Raw genomic sequence first — 1,057 nt, forward strand, 5'->3', positions numbered from 1 at the left:
TAACGCTCCTCATTTCATCCATTATTTCGAAATCTTCTTCAGTAACACTCCTTATTTCATCCAGTCTGTCGATTTCTGTTCCAATAGCGCTCCTCACTTCATCCAGTCTATCGATCTCTTCTTCAGTAACGCTCCTCTCTTCATCCAGTCTATCAATCGTTTTTTCAGTAATACTCCTTCTTTCATCCAGTATATCGATCTCTTCTTCAATAACGCTCCTCATTTCATTCAGTCTATCCATCTCTCCTTCAATAACGCTCATCTGCTCATCATATTTAACTGGTGACACGCTAGCTGTAGCTCCTGGTAGAAGTTCTCCAGATCTTGAACGAGTTTCATCTCGAATTGATTCTTTAATTTCAGGAGGTAGATCCATTAAGTCTTGGCCAGGTTCTTCAGATGAAACACTTGATAGTCTAACAGGTGTTAAAGATTGTGAATGTCGATAACTTGATGTCCTACTTGCGTCACCCTGCTGGAGATTTCTTTGCCTATCGTCCTCTCCACTATCTGGTGGAGGTTCTCCAGATCTTGAACGAGTTTTATCTCGAATTGATTCTTCAGTTTCAGGAGGTAGATCCATTAAGTCTTGGCCAGGTTCTTCGTAAACAGATGAAATACTTGATAATCTACCAGGTGCTAAAGATTGTGAATGTCGATAACTTGATGTCCTACTGAGTTCGGGTTGCCCTCTGGAATATTCGACACTGGGAATTTCATCCTCCCTAAAAAGCAATTGGGACCGACTTAAGTCACCGGAGCGATATGGGTGAGATGAGTCCCGCTGTTCCATAAGTTGTTCCCAGACATCAAGGCCATGGTGAGTTGATGCTTTTTGTTTCGCAATTCTATCCAAAGTTTCAGTAGCTGCAGCTCCTTGTGAAGTTTCTCCAGACCTTGATTTAGATGATATACTTGCGTCACCCTGCTGGAGATTTCTTTGCCTATCGTCCTCTTCACTATCTGGTGGAGGTTCTCCAGATCTTGAACGAGTTTTATCTCGAATTGATTCTTCAGTTTCAGGAGGTAGATCCATTAAGTCTTGGCCAGGTTCTTG

The 1,057-nt window shown here is 42.2% G+C and overlaps 1 protein-coding gene across 1 annotated transcript in view; it reads right to left on the reverse strand.

The window, feature by feature from the left end:
• Positions 1-1,057, reverse strand: part of LOC128249525 (uncharacterized) — a 2,517-nt gene that overhangs the window by 604 nt on the left and 856 nt on the right. Inside the window, exon 2 of the mRNA XM_052973396.1 lies at positions 5-1,053. Coding sequence (XP_052829356.1) covers positions 5-1,053 — 1,049 coding nt within the window. The remainder of the gene's footprint in view (positions 1-4; positions 1,054-1,057) is intronic.

Source organism: Octopus bimaculoides, chromosome 15 (genome assembly GCF_001194135.2).
Source record: "Octopus bimaculoides isolate UCB-OBI-ISO-001 chromosome 15, ASM119413v2, whole genome shotgun sequence".
NCBI classification, from domain to species: Eukaryota; Metazoa; Mollusca; class Cephalopoda; order Octopoda; family Octopodidae; genus Octopus; species Octopus bimaculoides.